General features: G+C 37.9%; 1 protein-coding gene across 6 annotated transcripts in view; it reads right to left on the bottom strand.

The window, feature by feature from the left end:
* Window positions 1-1,198: 1,198 nt before the first annotated feature.
* Window positions 1,199-18,436, bottom strand: part of LOC139764808 (adhesion G protein-coupled receptor L3-like) — a 39,845-nt gene continuing 22,607 nt past the window's right edge. For 3 of the 6 annotated variants that reach the window (XM_071691749.1, XM_071691747.1, XM_071691750.1), the window contains exons 14-21: window positions 17,313-17,413; window positions 15,430-15,653; window positions 13,707-14,051; window positions 12,207-12,328; window positions 11,599-11,662; window positions 10,229-10,394; window positions 9,284-9,415; window positions 7,445-7,871 (exon numbers count right to left, since the gene is read on the bottom strand). In XM_071691749.1, the coding sequence (XP_071547850.1) occupies window positions 9,294-9,415; window positions 10,229-10,394; window positions 11,599-11,662; window positions 12,207-12,328; window positions 13,707-14,051; window positions 15,430-15,653; window positions 17,313-17,413 (1,144 nt within the window). In that variant the 3' untranslated portion in view covers window positions 7,445-7,871; window positions 9,284-9,293. Of the gene's footprint in view, window positions 1,633-7,444; window positions 7,872-8,524; window positions 8,819-9,283; window positions 9,416-10,228; window positions 10,395-11,598; window positions 11,663-12,206; window positions 12,329-13,706; window positions 14,052-15,429; window positions 15,654-17,312; window positions 17,414-18,436 lie in introns of those variants that run through there. The other 3 variants (XR_011716475.1, XR_011716474.1, XM_071691748.1) reach the window with 3 other exon arrangements.

Here is an 18,436-nt window from a genome sequence, read left to right as displayed (position 1 = left end):
CCTTTAGTTTCAAGAAATAGTAAAGTAATGAGGGCGGGACAAAGCGAAAGACAGCTTCAATATGGTTTTTAACTAAGCAGGAAATAAGACTCAAAATTCTGCCTGAGAGACTCCCTAACCTGCCACCAGAGTCCTACATTTTAAGAATCTTTAAGGCAAACTGTCTGCTGGCAAATAACAAAACAGCCTCCAAGTATATATATATATATATATATATATATATATATATATATATATATATATATATATATATATATATATATATAAATATTGAACAAGTATTCATATCCTGTATAAGGACAAAACTCGAATATGCTTTTCAGGTTTGGTTACCACACCTAAAGAAGCACAAAGAACTCATAAAGTAGATATGACAAAAAAAAAGTGGTACCAGAATTCAAAGAACTAAGCTACAGGAAAAGGCTACAGACTTTTCATTCACCTAACTTGGAAGACTGATAAGTGAGGGGTGACCTGATCACAACCTTTAAGTTTTTAAAAGAGATCAATGAAGTTGACAGTACTCTGTGTGGAAAAGGTTGAGAATAACGACTCCTGTCTGTAGGATTCTCAAGACTTCTAATTTAACTTCATCACTTATCCCAAATCTATTCCCAAAAGGAGTCAATCTCTTTAAAATCTTTAGAAACCTAATCCTTCTATGCTTGTTTCATGATCCCTTTATTTCATGCATATTGATGCTTATCTATAAATATGATATAAATATGGCGTACAGGTAGAAGTAGGCAAGAACATAAGGCAGAAGCACTTAGGTGGAAACATTAGGCACTAGCATTAGGTAAAAGTATAACTTGGAATATTAGGAAAGGACATAAGGTAGACAAATTAGGTAACAGTAGTCAGGAGGAACATTAGGTAGGAGCCTCTGGAAACAATGCACTAGAGCTGCCCTTTGCTAGAGGCCTGTTAAGGGTGAGGCACTAAAAAGGCTTAAGAAGTGACACTGGAGCTGAACAGTTATGGAGTCTTTTGCCATGGCCACTCCCTTGAGGGTGTTCCCAGAGGGAATGGGCATCAAAGATACAGAAAGATAGACTTAATAATGATCATTACAAATCTTTATATTTGATTTCGAGAAATATGGAAAATAACCTCCCCCTACCTGTAAAAGTCTGCTATTAATTTCTAATTTTGTAACACTCTTCGATCAAGACACAGGCCTAGGTTATGAATACAATTTTATCAATACAATTTATTCATCTAAACTTTAATATTAAATGCACCTAAAGTTCAAAACCTTTCTTGCCTAAATATTCCTGTTTCACCTTATCTCTTTCATAAATGGATGGTACAGCTGGTGATATCCCTTTTCCTCTGCGATCCCTGATTACTTTTCCCCAAAAAGACTTACATATGCGATAATTGTCAAAGTAGGGCACACAGAGGTCCCTCTTTAAGACATTTTCTGACATACAGTTCAAAGACAGGTAATATTCTTTGATGCAAGGATTATTCTCCTCATGAGTAATGTTTGTAACAGTCATTTTGCAGCCTGATTCAGGATGTATCTTGTCAGCCCACTTTTTGTTGCCATGGCCCCAAGTGGACGCATTTGTTTCATAGACTTTTTCAAAAGTTTCAGGATGAGGTCTCTTGTCTTTGGCCATGAGTCTGCAAGTAATCAGCATAAGATTAGTAATTTTGATTTTTTTCTACAAGGTACTTTTCATCATACCCCAAGGTGGCTTCAAGACTTTCTCCCTCTTAATGTACTAAACAACACATACTTATCCACTTGATATTCCTCTCATGTACTTCCTTTCTTCCAGAATCCTGCGATGAAATGACCATTCTTCCCCTCCATCTACTCTTACTTCAACTGGTTACATTTCTAATTCCATTGTCAGACCTTATCAGTCATTTACAGCATGAAATATTTCTGAATGCAATTAGAACCCCACTTACAAGATTTACTCAATCTTTTAACTGTTTTCTTTGTGTTCCTGCAATCTGGGTGCCTTTCAATATTCTTTAATCAGTAGCCTCCATGTTGCCCTCATTAAATATGCAAGTAAAATATTCTTATTTTCATATATTTCATTTAACGTTTCCCTTTCTAACTTTTTCTTAAAAAAAAAGTAACTTACTTTTATTTACATTCACACATCTTTCATTGACTGTTCTAGCTCCTTTATTATTTCATGTAACTTTCACAAAGCTCATCACAATGGCTGAACATAATATGAATAACTTCTAATCGCAATATTTTTTAACATATCTCCTTTACTCATTATTTCAATCATTATGTTTTCATTATTCATCAAAAGGTGTGGACTTTTTTTCATACTTGATAGCCATTTCCTGAATTAGCAAGGTAGCACCAGGAACTGATGTAGAAAGACTACAATTGCTTACATTCACTCTCTAGCTGTCATGTGTAATGTACTGAAACCACAGCTCCCTATCCACAACCAGGCCCAACACACCTTTCCATGGTTTACCCCTGCCACTTCACATGCCCTGCTTCAGTCCAATGACAGCGCATTAACCCTTGTATACCACATAATTTTCCACTTCTCTCTATCCACTGCTTGCCCTCAAAATCTTTTTCACTCCATCCTTCTGTCTCTAATTTGGTCTCCCCATTCTCCTTGCTCTGTCCACTTCTCACACACATATCCTCCCTGTCAACCTTTCCTCACCCATTCTCTCCATGTGTCCAAAGAACTTTAGCATTCTTTTCTATTATATAAAAAGGCATATGCATAAAAAAAATTTTAGGGAATAATCTGCTAAAAGTTATAAAATGAAGAGAAGAAAAAATAAATGCTTGGTATTCATGGTCAACAACTTCAGTAGGTAAACAAAGGAAAAAAAATATGAAAACCCTAAATAACCTCTACCTAGAGCAGAGATGTACAGCAGAAATATACCAAAAATGAAGTGCTCTACTTCTGGAGATTGCACAAATTACCTGGTTGTGGTGAAGCTGGCCACTCAGACTAGTGTTGGTTATTAATGTTCACAGGTGGCTGTGCAAGCTCAATCATGGATGATACTGGTATATTCACACTAAATCACTCATTATCTAAGTCTAGATACAATGTAAATATAAAACAAAAATTACCAATGTTTACAGACACCACAATATCCTTCTTAACATCAATTTGGGCTTATTGCTCTGGTGTAATTACGTTTCTTGTGTTCAACCACAAAAGAATATAAAATGAAAGGCAATCCATACCCAATGAAACTTAAGGTCACCTACATTTGCAAAATCTTTGCTACACTCAGTGTAATTCTTATAACCACATCTTACCCACTGACATTACTTTCGTCCATATTTCAACGTTAGAACAGTCAACCCCTGTTGTAAATACTTACCATTTACTGATCTAGGCTGAAAATGACTTAAGAGTTTGGAGTTACAGGAACAAAATGGAAAACAACTGCCTGTTGCGCCCTGGGTACACACACACAACACTTACCCTCCAGCACCATCCAAGTGTAGCTTAGCCTGGAGACATACCCTAAGGTCGTACCATTGTTCAAGTATCAGGTTTAGTTACCAATGTACTTACATTAGATATGTTCATACCTGTTTCATACTAATATATCTGCATATCTACAATACTCCCTCTGGTGGCTTGTGTGCCATTGACGACAACCTTCGCAATTCTTTCACTCTTGTGGCATCGATTTAATCTTATTAACCTGGGAATGAGTAACACTCAGCCCTCCTGGTTGTGTGTGTGTGTGGGAATGAATGTGGGGATTTCTTCCCAGCGAAATGTTACATAACACAGTTGCTAAGCTCGCCCCGCATCCCAAGCTCGCTATTACCGACAACATACATATGTGCTAGTCTTGCCCACCACTCCAGCCTCGCTGTTAACATCTCCCGTCACCCGTTCATTTCAGTTCCATTAAGTTTTAAAAAATTACTGTGAAGAGAGGAGGAAAACATTACTTTAAAAATATCGTCCATATGACTATCATGCTAATTTGACTTCACAAATGTAGGTATTATATGGCAAACTTGATTCCATTATACCTTAACGGTTAGTCATTAATTCACTCTCTTAATCTTACAGCATTACTTTTCATATCATCTCTAATTCTAAACCTAAACAATGTGTTACATTTTCTAGTATTCATTCAAGGATGGAGAACTGTTGGGAGGGCGTATCAATTTCAATAGTTACTTCTTGATGGAGGACCCGTGATCCTTGTACGGTACAGTACTACCAGAAACACAATGACAATAGACACGAGTTCATATAAATATAACAATAGGGCTTATTAAAGCTTAAGGAAGGCAAAGAGAGGACATTCCTTCAACACATCATCAATATTGTTTACACAATATCTGGCCAATATGGGGAGGTTCATCATCGTGTCTCCGTCAGGAGGCCGTAAAGTGGAGGTCAACCAGCCTTTACGATCCCATGGAAGCGTTGTGTGTAGGGTCATCTTAGCAGGGAGTGGATAAGACTGCGGCTGCCGGGTCTTTTGTATAATTCACAGGCCCGTTGATCGGGAGAGGCCAATCTCCCAAGCAAAGTCATACCCGATAATGATATTGACAACAATCACGTCTCTTTTCCTTGACCCTTTCCCATAAGCATACGAAAGGTCAGGGTGTTTACGAAGCGCAACGAACCAAGTGGTCGAAGTCCATAGGAATGGCTGCTTCCGAAGCCTCTCTCTGCCTGCGGCGAATTTAGGTCCTACGTTGTACAAGTGTTCGAGGAACAGTGTAGTCAGATGTGGCCTTGTTACACAGCCGGTCTTGGCAAGGCCATCTTCTGTTTCATCACAAACAGTGGTTTATAGTTCAGCACAGTTTCCGAATCTACTCTTAATGATTAGCATAATATTTGAACTCCTCCATTCCTTTTGGTAAACACCGTTTTCTTTTTCTTTTTAAGTTTTACACAGCAGCCCAACATGTGTTTCTACAGACTCTCAGCACATATGGAATGACTTTCATCAGCAACATGTATCGTACAGAGATCATGTACTTCGTCTTTATTTTTTTTTTTCAAATTTTCATGTACTCAAAGCCCTCTTTCCCATCCCAGGCTTTTGGTGTTAGGGCTATATTGTCTTGCACTGCAAATATACCTTTTTTAAACATGATCAAGTTCATATTTTCTCATCCTCTGCTTCATTCCATCTTAGTGTAGGAGATATAGCATCCTCCTCTGTAAAAACATTCAAGAATTTATCAATCAGTTCCTGGCATATTTTCTTATCTTTAGGAACCCTTTCCTCTTAAAAGTTTTGTATAATTCCCTGCTTTATCATGTTTTCATCTAAAATATCTTTGCTCCTTTTCTCTTAACTTGCTGTACCCATCCCTTGCTCTCTTATACCTTTCAAGTGCTTGTTGTGCTGCTACACTTGCTGCATCTCCTTCATATTATATCTTGTTTACTTTTAGGCTTTTTTTATTGAGCCAATCTCTTTTCTAGCTTTTCCTCTCTATTTCCTGCTAAAGATACTGTTTTAAAAACCTTCAATAAAGATTTCACATCAGTAATCTACATTTTAATTATGGAATTCACTTTCCCATATCAAGCTCTCAAGAAATTGTGTAGCTTTAAGTCTGGTTTCTTCTCTGTTTCCATTGTCTTCATTAGTCACATACTCAATGTCAAGAATTATATGATCAGTTTTTCCAATTAGTAAATAGTTCTGATATTTCAAATTCCATTTTAGTAAATGCAAAGATAAGGTATGAAATTGATGGTTTATTAGCCCTACCAGATTTTAGTTATCAGTAACATGCAGATCCAGTACAGGGAATATTCCTGAATTCACTCAGTGACTATCTCCATGAAAATCAAGATTTCCCATCTATATTTGGTATATGATAAAAAGGCACTCCTGTCTATCCATCCCAAGTCTGTAGATGGTGAGGAAGTTGCTAGGTTTGAGATGACTATCCCCCATACACAGTTGCCTGACAGACAAGGGCCCTGAGGATTAAATATGCTGATTATCTTTAAAATCCCCCATTATCAGAACATACCATCTCTGAGAAGTGTGTCCCTCACTGTTTCTTCCTGTACCATCTTGACTATGCCTTTGATTGTTATTTTTAAAAAGTTTTCTTGATTCAATACAATGTATACTTGAATATGTTTTGTGGGTATTTGTGTGTCCATCAAACAGAAGATCTGCAAGATACACACTGTACTACAATCAAACAATTTTTTAGATTATGTAATGAACAATGATAAACAGATGAACACATACAAAGAAACACTGTACCACAATGAGATGGATATTAATTTAGTTCATGACTAGTCTCCCTGTTTAGATGGTAACATCTATCACCCTATGGTACCAACACAACATGAACTGAAGCACTGTACGAGTACAGGCACTTGCCACCATGCATGTGCGACAAAGTACTGAACTTGGTGCATGCTTTTTGATAGATTTGGAAAATTTTCCAAGCATGAATGCCATTTTCAACTGTCGATTATGATGTGTAAATTTTCATATAGATCTGCTACAACTCTGTATATAAAGAAACACACATGGAATGCAACAGTTTACAATACCCTCCTCCTCATAGGACCAAAACAAAATATGGTACTTGGGTAATAAAACACATTCATATTCCACCACTTATTTCACATTCATCTCATAACTACTGTAGTTGCAAGTAGCTGCTGCCTATAATATTTGAGACAGAAAAGTCTCCAAGACGGCTTGGTTACTCTGAGGGCAAGCTGAAGCACTCAGTTACTGGTAGGGCAAATTATGTCTTTCTTTTAGACAAGTAAAAACTCTGCAGTTGACGAGGAAGACTAGCAGTTTTTATGTGCACAAAGGATGAGACATTGTAATTCACAGCACAAGTACAGTACAGTAATTTAGTCTCATCCTTTAAGGCAGGTCTAAGATATTCAAGCTCTGTCAAAATTTCTGTAATGTTTCTAAATTTCTTGGTGATATGACCCCACCACTTTCAAGGCAGACAGCCTCATTATAAAACTAATATACTGAGTTTACTTCCATCTGCATTTACCTTCACTGGAGATTCATGTTTATCAATGCAATGTAGTCTCTAAGAAGTGCAACTTGAGAAGTGCAGCATACTCTCATTCTTCTAAATAGCAAGCAATAAAAAACTTACCAGAGATTCTTCCAAATGGCAAGAATTATAATGTGCTGCGTCTCTAGGGTGGACAGTATCAAAATGCTCATGACAAAATTCCTCTTCTTTCAGCCAAAATTGCACTTATCATCAAAGGCCAGTAAACTAGATCATCATCAGGTTCATTTACCAAATTTTCCACGTGATGACATTAATCACCTCATGAAATAAGATGAAAAATCTGCTTGGGTCAACAACTTTTGACAAGAGAGTGGAAGATCCAAAATTAATAATGCCTAAATATCACAGTAAAAGGTAGCCAGAGCCATCATGGTAAGGTATAGGTGTGTGTAAGCCTGAGAATAAACACTCAGTACATCAGACTTTGCTGGCAGTGGAGAAGGGTGCATTACCATGTGACTGAAAGCTTAAGAAGGGATACAACGCACTCTGTATCTTTTGTTTTACCCCATAATGAGTCTGTAAACTTTGGCCTTAAAGATCATGGTCACATATGTCAACTTCACTAGTAGCAGAAATGTATTTACCCTGATCTTCAAAATTTGCCTGCTTTCTTGACCTCAAAGAAATATATATAAAATGAATGACTCCCACATGGGAGTTTTCACAGCAGCTTGCAGCCTCCTGAGAATTTCCAGCAGTATTTCCTTTAGAATCTAAAACTAGAAGTGTTTCATAAATATAAACAGTAAAGTCTTTTATTTATCAAAAATACATGGAAGCACTAAGAAGCCTACTGTTGTTTTCAGCAGTTTACAATCCATAGGTTCAAGATCTGTAAAGAGAAAAATCATTGGTGTTAACTTTCTTCTCTCTCACTTCCTCCTGTCTCCCTTTTCCTTCTACCCTTTCTTTCACTCTCTCTTATCCCCTTTTCACTTTTATCCTACTTTGCCTCTCCTTATCTTAACATGTAAATAAATTTCAATAAGCCCTATGTCTTTCTCATTTTATAGTCAACATATTCTTCCCAAAGTATCCTAGTTATCCTACTTTGCCTCTCCTTATCTTAATGTGTAAATAAATTCAAATGAGCCCTGTCTTTTTCATTTTATATTCAACATATTCTACTCAAAGTATCCAAGTTATCTCACGTATATCCATGCATTTTATACCCATCTCTATTTCTGTGTCCTTCAACTTACTTCATATTATCATACTTATTACTTCTTACATTTCTTCATATCATGACATACACCCATCCCTTGCTTTAAGTAAGGGTTAAGTTCTGCTAAAATCTCACATGAAGAGAAATTGCTTATAGCCAAACAAAAAAATACACAGAAAATTAGGATGTGTGCAGTAGCTTTGTGGTCAGCACTGGTGGACTTTCCTGTTACCTTCCAGTTATATAGCTTCTGACTTTGAAGAAACTTAGCTACACTGTCTGCTTTACATGCACACTCATAAATCTTATCTGACTCAGACCTGAGATGAAGGTTATTAAGGCTGCTTTTCTTTTTTGTCTAAACGAGAGCAGTTTCTCCATCTTCTCCACAAGCCAATTTCTAACCCTTGAGGTTACCTTGGCAGACAGTGTGGTACAGTGGACCACAACACTTCAAATTTTCTCTGCATTCATCTTTATGTTGCAGGTTGCAGATTCACCCAGGATGTAAGTATGCCCAAGTGCTGACACTCCTTCACCTGCATCAGTGCATCGTAAGAATCCAAGCTTCATTTTCAATGTCTGGTTGGTTCTCTCCCATTCAACTGCTGGTTCTGAGGTAGGAGAATTTGTTGCTGGACATTCTGATGCCATATTAACAAACACAAATACAGTGGGTTGCATGAAAAATCACACCAGCAGATATAATAAAATCACACAAGTAGGTTATATGCCACATATAACGGTGGTAACTGTGAGACTGACCAACTGGCAGGAACTTGGAAAATTCCACCCAGGATCCATGCTTACTCCACAAATCAAAACTCTGAAAATTTGGTGTACTTTCTACTGCATACATGAGCATGGTAGAGAATTTTGACTACATTAAAATATGGACTGGGAGAAGTAGGTTCCTCACATTATAGGGAAGTCATATGTAGGTATCCTGCATAAAGCAAAGATTAGGTGTAATTTGAAGGTCAGCACTTTTACAATGACTTCTTGAACTCATTTTGCATGTACACCCTTGATCTGAATGTTGATGCAGCATATAAGACACAAGATGACTAGATACTTACTTCTATACAACTATTTAAGAACATTTTTCACTCCACGCATAATGTGTTCATTCATGGCTATGTGGAAAAGTAAGATAGCCACACCCTGCATCGAGTTGAGTAATGTGAAGACCAGTGCCATCACAGGAGTACCTGGCCGGAAGAATATATGAGTAAGGTGCTAAACCAAGGTACTATTTCAAATAAATCTAAGCTTGACTAAACTGATCCATTCCATATTCGAAAAGTCTTTTAATCAAAACAACAGAGATGCAGGCATTATATCTATCTATCTATCTACCTATATATATCTTTCTTTTTTCTTTCATGCTTGTTCAGTTTCCTGCATTAGCAAGGTAGTGCCAGGAACAGACATAGAAATGGCCTCACTTGCTCGCTTCCATTCACTATCTGCCATGTGTAATGTACCAAAACCACAACCTCCTTACCATAACCAGGCCAAACACACACACACAGATATATATATCTTTATACTTGATTGCCTTTTCCTGAGTTAGTGAGGTAGTACTTGGTACAGACGAAGAAAGGCTACATCCACTCACATCCATTCTAAAGCTGCCATGTGTAATGCACTGAAACCACAGCCCCCTATCCACAACCAGGCAAAGCTGTATCGATGTCAAACTTCAGAGGAAATTACATTTCTCAACTACTGGAAGTAGCACAGCCTTGACCTGCAGGGGCCTTTAGGAAGGTCCTGGATAACACTAAGATTCTTCAGTAGAAATTGGTCCTGTATGCATGTGTGTATATGTGTTTAATTAGCTATTTTTACCTTACAGGGAGGGAGTTTTACATATATATGGCCTAAACTCCAGACTATTCTTTACTATCATAAAAGTGTCTACATTAACCATGCCCTTAGTCATCTTATTCCATCCTACATAAAGTCCTACAAATTCTGCTGATTCAGAAGATTGGTTTCAAACTGCAAATATGTTTTACCTTTGGTAAAGTAGAAGAATCCAGTCACCCATGTGAAGCAAAGAAGGAGGAGAAGTGACAAGGAACTGTAGAATTTGTTGCCCAGAGGAACCTTCTGTTGAGTTCCATCAGAGCCCTTGTGCTTCTGGGCAACCCTCAATGTCATCACCAACAATGACACATTCACCTGTGGTAATGGTAAGAAAGCCAGATCACTGTAAATTCTTATCTTTTTGCTCACTCCTTTAGGCACAAGATATAATTCCTCTCCATTTTACAAATGTTTATTCTACTTGCTGCCTGCAAACTCCCAAACTCAGACACCAACTTTTGCAGGTTCTCACTCAAATCTGCCACCAGCACTGTGTCATCAGAAAAGAAAGAAAGAGAAATAAAACATTCTCCAAGTTCCCTCATCCCCAACAGATTTGCTTCTCTCCCCAAGACCCTTACATTCACCTCCCTCACCACCCCAGACATAAAACAAATTAAGCAGCCATGGTGATATCATACATCCCTGCAGAAGACCCATATTCACTGGAACCACTTGCCCTCATCTCTTCCTACTTAAAAACATGCCTTACTCTCTTGTAAAAGTTCTTCACAACTTCTAGCAGCTTTCCTCCCACCCATACATTCATAACAAATTCAGTGAGCATCTCTATCAACCCCATCATACACTTTCTCCAGATCTACAGATGCCACATACAAAGTCTTCTCTTTCTCTTAGTGTTTTCATGCATACATTTTTCAAAGCAAATACCGGGTCCACATATCCTCCACCACTTCTGAAGCCACAATGTTTCTCCTTACTCTGAAGCTCTGTGCATGCCACTACCCTCATAATCACCACTCTCCCATACAAGATACCAGGTACACTCAGTCTTAACGCTGATCTCAACATTCACTTATGCTCCCTTTGTCTTTATACAATGGCACTAACCAGGCATTCTGCCAATCCTCAGGCACCTCATCATAAGCCATACATACAATGAAAATCCTAATCATACAATCAACATAATCATCCCATTTCTTAGGAAATCTAACTGCAGTCCTCACCACTCCAGCCACTTTGCCAGGTATATGGTTCTAATACACCAGGTTTAATTTACTATGCATTTAATTTGTTATGTAATTAATAATGGAAGTACTGGGTGGACATTTAAATAACAAGTGGGAGAGCAAATGAAGGGGAGATACGAATGAATTTTGTAGGATTATGGGTGACTAGATTAGCTTTCATGAAGTACTTAGTGGAAACCAGTTCATGTCCTGGTGGATAGTTAAAAAATAATAGATGGGCACATATGGAGTAATAATTCAGTTATTACATGTGTTCTTGGTAAGGGGTTGTGTGTATAAGGTAGACTGAGGGAATAGGGTAGACTCACTAAGAGGATGACAGCCAGGGGAGCTCCAAATGTCCAGATGAGACCTCGAGATGGGGGCCAACACCTGTAAAATTAACCATGTAAGATGTGCTTTAGTAGAAGTATAGGAATGGTGGCAATAATTGAGGATTAAGATCATAGAGATCTGCATTTACTGGGCTACTTGAAACAACAGATCTTCATAACAAGAGAACTTCAAATTTCCATCAAAATGACAGACTCGACATTCCTCATGCTTTTACAAAGGCATAAATTCAAACCACCACTGTGGTGATAAGAGCTAAGTAATGAAACTGGTTCAAACTTGGTGATGATGGTGGTAGTTATGCTTATGGTTTTGGTGTTGTTGATGGCTTTGTTGGTGGTAACAGTAGTAGTTTTGGTAATAGTGTTAATTGTGGTGTGGCAGTTGTAGAGGCGATAGCTGTGGCACTGTTAAGAATAGCATCAGTTATGTATGCACATCAGCAGAAGTACTGATAGTACTGGTAACAGAATCAGCTGCAGTGTCAGCAGTAGTAAATGACAGCAGTTACACCATTAATATTATTCATATATACTCTAATAACTTATACAGAAAAAAACAGTAAAATGATTTTGCCACTTACACTTCTTGGTGGCTGTAGCCAATGGTGTGAGTGAGAGCCAAAATGCTAACCACATATATCAATGGCACCAGGTAACCCACACATAAGTAGTACTTCCCAACTGGTGACTCCGCATCCAACTCCTGTCACATAATCGTTAATTACTGTGAGCTCTTCTTAACCAAAGGTATGTTATAACATATCAAACTGCTAAGATATCGGTGCTTTACACATGGCAGCTAGAGACAGTGTGAACAAATGTGGCCTTTTCTGTCTGTTTTCCTGGTGCTACCTCACTGAGGCAGGGAGTAGCAATGCTGTTTCCTGTGGGGCAGGGTAGCACCAGGAATGGATGAAGGCAAGCAAGTATGAATATGTACATGTGTATATATGTATATGTCTGTGTATGTATATGTATGTATACATTAAAATGTATATGTATATAGGTGTGTGTGTGTGTATAAATGAGTGGATAGGCCATTCTTCGTCTGTTTCCTGATATTACCTCACTGATGCAGGAAACAGCAATTAAGTAGAATATGTAATAAAAAATCAACATAATATGATCTGGTTATCATTCTTGTACATACACTTAGCAGGGTATAGGTATGGCTGTGGGTGTTGGCCTCTGGTTTTGGTGCATTATGCATAACAAGTAAAGTGTGGATGAATGAAAATTAGGCCATTGTTTGCACCTTACTGATGCTATCTTGTAAGGTAGCAAAGTGTTTTAGATACTTGGCAGCAAATGGAACAATGGGAGATGAGGTAAGTCACAGTGTGTGTGTGTGTGTGTGTGTGTGTGTGTGTGTGTGTGTGTGTGTGTGTGTGTGTGTGAGATGGATGGTATCCTAAGTGCAGGCAAGAGAGTATAACTCATGTGTGTTTGGGAAGTGTAGTTTCAGATAGGCATATGGTTAATGAAGTGGAGCTTCAAGCTTAATACTTGTCAGGTCACTGGAGCACTAATTTTTTTCTTCAGTGTAGTGTTTACAGGATGTTGAGGATCTATGAATAAGTGCAGATCCCTTCTCACCCAACAAACATGGTAGGCAGCTGTGAGCTTTTCATTTTCTGCTTGGAAATTGGTGATTAGTTTTGTAGTGGTTTGTGTGGGAAAGGGCTAGAACTGTTGCAAAGCACTGGGTACCCAGCATGCTGAGATGGGATTGTATTAAAAATATCCATTTTGTAGTATATGCACTGTTTCTTCTACTGACATGACACAAACAAAAACATGCCCCAATTACGGTCATCTTAAAATGACAAGTAAAATGAAGAGCAAGGGTAAAAGAACTCATTCAGGATTAAAAAGAATCATCTTCACAAATCTAAAAATACACAGAAGACTAAGATAAGGAAAGATCACCTTCACTAAGCTAAAGTATATGCAGAAAACATCAAAATAAAGATGAAGTCACCTTGAAAATACTAGGTTACATGTGTAAGACTTCAGAATGAGCAAAGGCTCACTTAAAGTTTAAATTCATGCAGTCTGCTTCAATATAAAACTAGGCTCACCTTGACAAAGCTAAAGTACATGTGGAAGGCTTCAATGGAATTCCAGGTGAAGGTGGTGAGGATGAGGAAGAGGAGAAGTGCAGCCACCACAGCACACAGCAGTGAATGGTAAGAAGCATCCAGGCCACCCAGCAATGCCAGGAGTGTTTGGCGGTTGGTGTCCCAGCTGGCCAGCACCACCAACTCTGACACCAGCAGGCACAAGCACAGATTAGCATGGACAATAGTGCTTGTCTTCTCTCGTACATCCCTGAAAGCCAGGAAGCTCACCATGCACAGGGTCAGACTCACTACTGACACCACACATCCTATCAGCACTACGCACTTCATCACATAGTCCATCACCTGCCAGAGTTATTGAAAGTTATTTAATGCACAGTTCATCAAATTTTAGGTAAAGTCCATTAATATATTGTATATCATGTCAATATTTTTGACATTCATATGTAACAAATCACTTTCCAGACTAATGGTACACTAACATGTTGTAAACTTCATCAATTTTCTTGAATTACAGCAGTAATTAAGTAGCACCTAACCTATTAGAGGTTTATCCCCTGTCAGTGTACATGACATATGAATAACCTTCCACACTTACAAACAATGAAGATAATAATCATCTATATGATTTTTTTACCTATAAGTAAGTAAACACAGCATATCACTCTGTAGTACTACCTGTCAACACTTCTAACAGAATATAGGACAACTATACAGTAATCTTCTGTCTGTAGACATAGAATGTTATCAACAAAATCATAATGCTGCTGATATGTGTCTGGATTAATTTTGCGGTAATATAAATTAGATGGGAATGAAGACATTAGTTATCAGGGTAAGAAATTATTGATGGATGTCTAAGAAGTCTGTAATAACTGCTTTGTTCACATAAACTGTTTATGTTTATGAACAGACTATACTCTGGTACAACCAAAACACTGAAATACACACAATAAAGTATCAAGGTAAATGATAAAGCTCAAGAAAATGGGTCCTAAAGAGCAGAAAGAAGCTCTTTCTCTGAAAAAGTAGTGGTTTGACTTTGGAGAGCTGAAGTGATTTCAAGAATCACCTTTTGCCCTAAACACATATCTTTCTCTTTTTTCTTCTTTCTAATAATAATGGCACAACAATCTTTTTCAACTCTAATATTCATTGCTTCCCCTCATCCTCTACATTTCCTCTTCATTCAAGGCTTAACTGAAGATTACAAGTCCATGGCTGAAGCCTTTGTTATACTACAATACTGGTGAGGAGGGGAGGTCTTTCTCTCCTGTATTACCTTCTACTGGGAATAAGAAAGGTAACCTTTATAATAATATGTGGTCCTTAAAATGGATGAAAAGTAAGGCATAGTTCCTCATATTTATTTCCCTCAAAGTTCAGTGTAACTAGGTTAGTGCTTTTAGAAACTGCATTTAATAAAAGGATAAGGATAACATTTATAAAGTTGTAATTGTCAGAGTTTTATAAAGGTGTGATCATCAGAAAGTGTGATATCACTGGAATGCACTCCTTAATTTAAGTGTCTGAAAATAAGGTTCAGGATGATACTCACATGACATAATAATGTGTATAGTGCCAGTGAACAGTTACCTCTGCAGATAGAATCCATCACTTAGATTATGGACAATTCCATGGTGTTATCCTCACTATCTCTTAAAACAATGGGCTGATATTTCTAACATAGTTATCTAAGAACTAGGTGAAGGATGATACTCACAGTAGCACTGTCAATGATGCCATTAATATCCATGATGACAGCCAAGTTTGTGAGATGGTCACAGTGACAGACAGAGTACTGGGCATTGGTGTACACCAACCGACACCCATCTGTTGCCCAGCTGTTGAAGCGGGTGTCCCACCACACACAAGTGGGGGTACCTAGTTGAAAGGAGTCGCCACTGTACACATGCTGCAACTGCACCTCTGCCACCTCTCCTAAGACTGTGAGAAGATATGCTCATGTAGCACTAGTTGTCCAAAGTTTTTCAATTTGTATTTGATGTCTGTTCTGTTGGTAACTAACCATCACCAGGAAGAGTCCTCATTATCCTTGTCAGTAATTAGCCACCATCACTATGGCAGGAAGTCTATTCTCCATTAATCAGTATCTAGCTACCACAGGTGGCTTGCTGTATATAGCAATAATCAGACAACTGAACAACAAGTTGGCAGCACATTACCCATGTCAGTAACTAGGCAATACCATGCATGTAGACTGTCATCCATGTCAGCATCTAAACATTACCAGGCAGGCAGCTGACATTCCATGCTAGTAACTAACTGCTACTAAGAGGGTAAAAATGTTCAATTAAGCAACTACCCATAAGTTGGCAGAAGGCCAATGTCCATGTCAGTAATTCAACTAGCCAAGCATGCCACTGTCTGTCTCAGTCACTAATCATCAGCAGGAAAATAGGCCACAGTCCACATAAACAACTACCTAACAGCAAGGTGTCCCATACCATTAGTAGGTTGATATCCCCTTGCAATAAGCCACAAAAAGCTAGGTGAACATCACTGTCACCAGTAAGTAGGTAGTCCATTCCACAAGAGTAACTCATTCACAGCAGATAAGTTGCTCACTATCATTGGCTACCAGTATTTTTAAGTTCAAGATAGTGTTCCTACTCATTAGAATGAGTTGCTCATGTTATCAGTATAACTCACTAGGGGGACTGTCTGGATGAACATTCCCAACCATTAGAGTGGGTTGCTAATCTTGTCCTCATTCAGGTACCCAGCAATCAAATTCACAACCTGGGCACCCTACAATACTGTTATTCAACGGAAAATATGGGCATCCAACTCTCTTGGCTGTATATGGTAAGTCTGGCAACCAACTGTAATGTCTCTAGGTTTTAACATCAAAAATCAACTCTTGTATAACCAGTAGTGACATATTCTTATGTCTTCAAGCATAAACATGGGATACTCACTACCTGTATCAAGTGTCTGAGATGACACAGCCAGCTTGATCTAATGCCTGGGGCAAACAGCAGGAGCTGCATCCTTCTAACATATAAAACTGATAATATGGTAACAGATCTTAATGTGTGTAAGTAATATCAAGAACAACTATTTCAATGAATGTGGACAATGAGATGAGCAATCCACTCTAATGGATGGAGGTGTTAACACAGACTATCTCCCCAGTGAGTGATAATGATAACATGAGCAACTCATTCTAATGAGGAGGAACAATATCTTGTAAAAAAAATAACTATACCAGTGAAATACTTTTTCTTTTTCTTTCTTTTAAACTATTCGCCATTTCCCGCGTTAGCGAGGTAGCATTAAGAACAGAGGACTGGGCCTTTATCCCTGGGGATAGGGGATTAAGAATACTTCCCACGTATTCCGATACATAAACTGCAAGAGAATATGCTATGACAGATTACATGAAAGAATACAAACAGAAATGGCAATAAAATACATAGAAACAACTGAAAACTAAAATGCCAGTGAAACATACAGCAATAAGAATTAGCAACAAAAGGTGCAAAGAGAAAACTACAACAACGAGATGACAATAATATTCAGGGACTGATAACATTGATATACATACATTAGTGAAATATAGAAAAGGGAAGAGTGACATACCTGCATGCCAGGATTGATTGGCCACATTAGCACCAATTATAGCACTATTAACCTGATTGCTTGCTGGAAGGTCACGTTCTCCTTTAACATTGCTCGGGTTGCTGACAAGTGATCAGAGGATAAAAGCTATTAAAACTTACATACCTTAGCATTTTTATAATTTCATCTTTGTTAGCAGTTTTAACAACATGCACTTCACTATATGTCCATGGAATCAAGAAAATTCTTATAAATTTGTAAACTTTGAAAATTCACAAACAAGCCCAACCACTCATTAACATGTGTCAGCACATGCCAATATAACCAACCACACACCCATCATCAAACAAGGTAATCGTTACCCTATAGTAAATTGTCAATAACATTATACTGGGGTCATTGTAGATAATCTTTTAAGCCATGATTTTTTCATCACACAATGAATGAGAGTTGATCATATGCATTACAAATTACTGTAATTTTGTATGCATTATTAAAAAGATTTACACAAAGTGCAAAAATATGGACTTCTATAAGTGCAGAAGTTTACTTTTCACTTTAAGACAGAATATTGTGTGGGGATGTGAATGAACAGAGTGCATGCTGTATACACACAATCCACTTCTTGCTAATGGGGGTCAAGTTAACAATTCTATATATAAAGGTATTACAGAAATACCATATATCAAATACAATAAGTGAGACATTTCATGGTACAATACACTCTCATGACCTGCATGAACTCTTCTATATTCATGTATAGACTTTTAAGACAGCAGACATATGGACAGGGAAGATGCTAAAATTCAACATATATACAGCACCATGTTCATGTAACATACTGTATGCAATGACGGTCCCTCACAGCATATATAGTCACACATGATTTTTTTTTTCTTAATCTACAAGTAAGTTGGACTCACTGACATAACCCAAGAGTAAATGGAAGAGAGAAGGTCACTGCAAAAGATGGAGACTTTACTGGCTGTCTCAACTCACAGAGTACAGAGGTAAAATTGGGAGACAGTGTTGGAGACAGAGGCCTAGACATTCTTGACTTCCGAATACAGTGCTAATAGTACATAGGGAGGTAGGAGAAAGAGCAGTCAGTGTATAAGATGAAGGCTTTCCTATAATTCTAAATC

Source organism: Panulirus ornatus, chromosome 51 (genome assembly GCF_036320965.1).
Source record: "Panulirus ornatus isolate Po-2019 chromosome 51, ASM3632096v1, whole genome shotgun sequence".
NCBI lineage: Eukaryota > Metazoa > Arthropoda > Malacostraca > Decapoda > Palinuridae > Panulirus > Panulirus ornatus.
The sequence above is the reverse complement of the archived record's forward strand: the minus strand, read 5'-3'. Positions and strand labels throughout refer to the sequence as shown.